The sequence below is a fragment of the Gekko japonicus genome, unplaced genomic scaffold (assembly GCF_001447785.1).
Source record: "Gekko japonicus isolate JY-2015 unplaced genomic scaffold, Gekko_japonicus_V1.1 scaffold784, whole genome shotgun sequence".
Taxonomy (NCBI): domain Eukaryota; kingdom Metazoa; phylum Chordata; class Lepidosauria; order Squamata; family Gekkonidae; genus Gekko; species Gekko japonicus.
The window spans coordinates 423,763-428,365 of record NW_015164207.1 but is presented as its reverse complement, the minus strand read 5'-3'; the positions used below and the strand labels follow the sequence as shown (position 1 = coordinate 428,365).

The window sequence follows — 4,603 nt, the reverse complement described above, 5'->3', positions numbered from 1 at the left end:
GGGGGTCCGAGGGAGCTCCACCCACCCACCCCTCTCCGCCTCTCTCTCTCTCTCTCTCTCTCTCTCTGAGGGGTTCCCCTTCTTCTTCTCCTCCTTCTCCCCCGACAGAGGAAGGCCACCAGCCTGGACGAGAAGATCGCCAAAGTGAGGAGGGGAAGGAGGAGAGCGCAGGTGAGGGAATCTTCGAGTTGGGAGGGAACTCCAGCGGTCATCTAGTCCAACCGACCCCCCTGCACAATGCAGGGAATTCACAAATACCACCCCCAGTGACCCCTGCTCCATGCAAGATGGCCACAAGCCCCCCCCCCCCTTCCAGGGTCCTTGGCCAAACCAACCTGGAGAAGAACTGCTTCCTGACCCCAAAGTGGCGATCGACATTTCCCCGGGCGTGTCAGAAAGGGCCGCGAGAACTAAGCCCTGAGGCAACCCTAACCCTGCCCCCCCCCTCTCGTGGTGTGCCTCAGTTCACAGAATCGGCATGGCTGTCCGATGGCCATCTAGCCTCTGTCTGAAAACCTCCACAGGAGGAGAGCCCACCACCTCCCGAGGAATCCTGTCCCACCGAGGAACCGCCCCGGACCCAAGTCTCTTGCTGTTCTTCAGCTGTGCCCTGCAAATGGAGGCTTCTTTGTTTTATAAAAAAGGGTTTATTGAAGTGTTTATATCCCACCTTTTCTTCTGCTTCGAGACAGCTTTCGATGACAGCCTATACGTTTCAGTGTTGTGTTGTGTCGTGGTTAAGTGTGCGGACTCTAATCTGGGAGAACCGGGTTTGATTCCCCCACTCCTCCACATGCACCTGGCTGGGGTGACCTTGGGCAAGCCGTAGTTCTGACAAGAGCTGTCCTTGAAAAAAAGAGCAGTTTCTCTCAGCTCTCTCAGCCCCACCCACCTCACAGGGTGTCTGTTGTGGGGAGGGGAGGGGAAGCCACTCTGAGACTCCTTTGGGTAGTGAAGGGCCATGGGGTATAAATCCAATCTCTTCTTCTTCTTCTGTTTCATTGAGGGGGAAGGTGGGCTACATGATGAACAACAAGGTAATCAAACAGTATGAGGCATTTTGTTTAGTTGTTATTGATTAGATATTCAGGTGGGTCACCGACTGTGATGGTCTGAAGCAACAGAATACAAGTTTGAGCCCAGTACATGAAAGCTTCTACCCAGAATTAAACTTTGTTGGTCTCAAAGGTGCCGCTGGACTCAGACTTTGCTCAGTTTTATTTACAGCCTCTCACTGGGACTCAGAGCTGATGGTGCAGAGTGCAGGTTAACAGGGTCTATTAGATGGAGCATCTGATAAGCCATGCAGTAGTCCTGGCGCAGCCTCCTGTGGGGGCCTGAAGCAAAACATTAGACCTGATGTGTTAAAACAAGGAGCCCCCAACCTTTCTGAGCCGGTGGGCACCTTTGGGATTTCGAGGCATGGTGGCAGGCACCATTACAAAGTGGCTGACTCAGGAGGCAGAGCCGAGCCCCCAGACATGCTTGAAAGGAAGGGGGGTGGGGGACAGAAGCACAGACAAGCAGAAAATACCTGGTGGGGGGGGGGGGAAGCCAGGGTAGAACACTTCGCAAAGAAGGGGGTGCTCAGCTGCCACTTTCCATGGTTCAGTCTGTGGTGTCTGTCCTAGGAGGAGCAGACAAAACAAGAAACAGCAAATGGAGGTGCTGAAGAGGCTGCACAGGAGGCTAAGGCAAGCCTTGAAGATAGTGAGGAGGAAGAAGAGGAGGAGGAAGGCTACTCCTCTGCAGACGAGGGAATCTTCTCAACAGCAGGTAAACAGGACTAAATACGGTGGCCGTAGGGAAGCAGAGAGTGAGTGGGCATCTGGTGACTCTGCCGCACAGGGTGATTTTATCAGGCTCTCTCTCGTCAGATATATTCCTTCCAGTGGAACCTTCTGCTATTTTGTTTGTAAGGCATCTCTGTGCACCAGCTCCAAAACAGTAGCAGTGTGTCTTGGCTGCTGTAATAGAAATAATTTGTTGCATGGACACAGATTTACAGACCAGTAAGGAGGTGAACGTATGCAGATTTGATGTAATAAATGATTTCTTTGAGAAACGAGAATGCTGGTGTTCATTACTTCTCATCTTTCAGACCTGAACAACAGGCATGGTAGGGAAGCGTTTAGTGGGAATTATAACAAATTTGATACTGCACTGTTTGCTTGTGGCTGGCGTTGGCATTCTTACAATAGGGCCTCATTTAGCTTCGGAAGGAGTGCTAGTTTGTTACTAGTGCTTGCTGTTTGTGTATGTTGGGACTTCTCTTAAAAAGGTATGTTGTCGGGCTATCTTTCGGCTATGCTCCTACAGAGTGCAGGGGGTCGGACTAGATGACCTGCAAGGCCCCTTCCAACTCTAACATTCTGGGATTCTAAGGAGGGGCACCAACCTGCACTCCTCGCTTTTCTTGGTAATTTGCAGAGCGACCCTGAGCAGGCCAGGGCAGCAGCGCCGGTCAGCTCCCTATGGGACGAGTTATGCTGCAGCAGAGTGAGTCTGGTTCACTGTCTCTGAGGGTGTCTGCCTCTACACATGCTGAGTCTCTTCCTGCTTTTGCCCAGAACTGAACTTCGTTGGTCTTGAAGGTGCCACTGGACTCAAAACTTTGTTGTCACGGCTATTTGTTGACTCGTGCACGTGTATGCTAATTTACTGCCTTTCACAGATCTTAACAACCACTTTAATCCAATCTCAGCTCCCGTGGCTCAGTTAATTATGTATCTTGATTCTGCCTTCCTGGCAACTACCCCCCCCCCAAAAAATGTAATGGTTGAAGAAATCCAAAGTGTGCGCACGCACGAAAACGTATATACCTTGAACAAAAGGTGCCCCTGGATTCAAATTTTGGTCTGCTGCTGGAGACCAACACGGTCGACCAACCTAAACCCATATATAGTAATGCCATGGCGTGAATTAACGTGATCTTGGTCACCAATCTGAGATTACTTGACTCCGTTCGCAAGACCTGAGCCAGGCTGTGAACGAGTTGGACCTTTTGTAGGTAATGAATTTGCAGGGTCGGAAGTGCCCTCTCTGGTTTCTACTGCTCAGCTTTAGAGGCTGGGGCTGCAGTCCAAAGGACACATTCTGAGCAGACTCTCTTCAGATTGTTCCCTACAGAACTTCTGCTAGAGCCTTAATACGCACTCCTTCTGTTTGTCATGTTTACGTGCTTACATATGTGATTTACTTTATGCCGTAGTAAGCTGCCATTGCGACTGTTCTTGTTTGGAAGTAGTCCTTGTTAAAATCTGTGTCAAGGTGCAGTGTTCATTTGATTTTGATTTATTAGATTAACCAGAAAACCAGTTTAGCTCAATTTAAAACAGTGTCTGAATTATTTGGTTTCAGGTTTTTCCCTATGCTTATAAAAACAGTTGGTGGCGCATTAACTGTATTGGGTACTTCTTATGTCTTGTACTCTCCTTAGTGCAGAAGGCCAATAAAGGTGGTTGGTTGGTTGGTGGCGCAGCCATCTTGGGAGAGAAGCAGATTCTCCCCTCCCCCCGTCTCCCCCCCCCTGCACAGGAAGGGAGGCCTCTTCCTCTTCTAAGGCAGGGCCTGCTCTGAAATGTGCACACGATGTGAGAAATGGGACAGATCGGGTTTTGTTGGGAATGAGAAAATGTTCTCATTCTGCTGCAGAGCTCCGAAGGCTGAAAAGCAAGTCAGGCTGCTAAATTTTGGGGTGGGCTTCCAGAATCAAAGCCAGTTTGTCACATCCTTCAAAGAGCATTTCCATGCACAGTCGCTGACGTGAGTTCTAATCTGTGAAAGACCGAGTCATAAATCACTTGCTGAGGGTGCCCCAGTCTGAGCCCGTGAGCAGCAGCAGCAGCAGCGTCCGGGGCCCTGAGGATCTGACGACGACGTTTGGCTTCTGTTCCTTTGCAGACACACTCAAGGTGAAGGGGAAGCAGAAGCGGAGAAGAGGGGGAGGAGAAGAGGTAAGCCTGGGAAGCGGGTGGCCACCGCCTGCCGATGAGAGGGGCATGTCAGGAGGGGAAGAACCCCCCCCCCTCACAGGAAGGTCCTCCTCCCTGTCTGTCTTTAGGATCTCGCTATCCAAGAAGCGGAGCTGTTCTTTGGGGAAGATGCCTCGCATTACGATGACAGCCTGTCCTTCCAAGACATGAACCTCTCGCGCCCCTTGCTGAAGGTAGCTGGTGATGAGTCCTTTCCGTGGGAGCCGAGGACGGAAGGGAGCCCGGGGGGGGGGGCTGAGCTGTCCCTGCTGGAAACCTCCGTGGCCCCCAAAGCCGTGACCCTGCTGCCTGTTTGGGGCAGAGACCTGTTTGGGAATTCAGAGACCTCGTCTGTGAAAGAGTCTGCTTGTTTGACTTCACGGTCGTTGGCGAAACAGAAACGCAAAAGCCGCACATGGGCTTCTCAAGCCATTTTCTCCGAGATTCAGGCTGGAATTTCCTTGGTTTAGGAGCGAGTGAAAATGCATTTAAGTGGTCGGACCCTGGGGAGGGCTGCTGCAGGCGGGGTGGGCGGGCAGTTTTCACTTCCCCCTCATGCTGCTCCTGGGTGGGAGCCTCCCCCCCCCCCGGTCCTCCGGGAGGGGGCCGCATGGGGGACTCTGCAGCGG

At 51.8% G+C, this 4,603-nt stretch overlaps 1 protein-coding gene across 1 annotated transcript in view; it reads left to right on the top strand.

The window, feature by feature from the left end:
* Positions 1–4,603, top strand: part of DDX27 (DEAD-box helicase 27) — a 12,728-nt gene that overhangs the window by 2,440 nt on the left and 5,685 nt on the right. The window contains exons 2-5 of the mRNA XM_015408419.1: positions 109–171; positions 1,632–1,776; positions 3,904–3,956; positions 4,064–4,175. Of these exons, the coding sequence (XP_015263905.1) occupies positions 109–171; positions 1,632–1,776; positions 3,904–3,956; positions 4,064–4,175 (373 nt within the window). The remainder of the gene's footprint in view (positions 1–108; positions 172–1,631; positions 1,777–3,903; positions 3,957–4,063; positions 4,176–4,603) is intronic.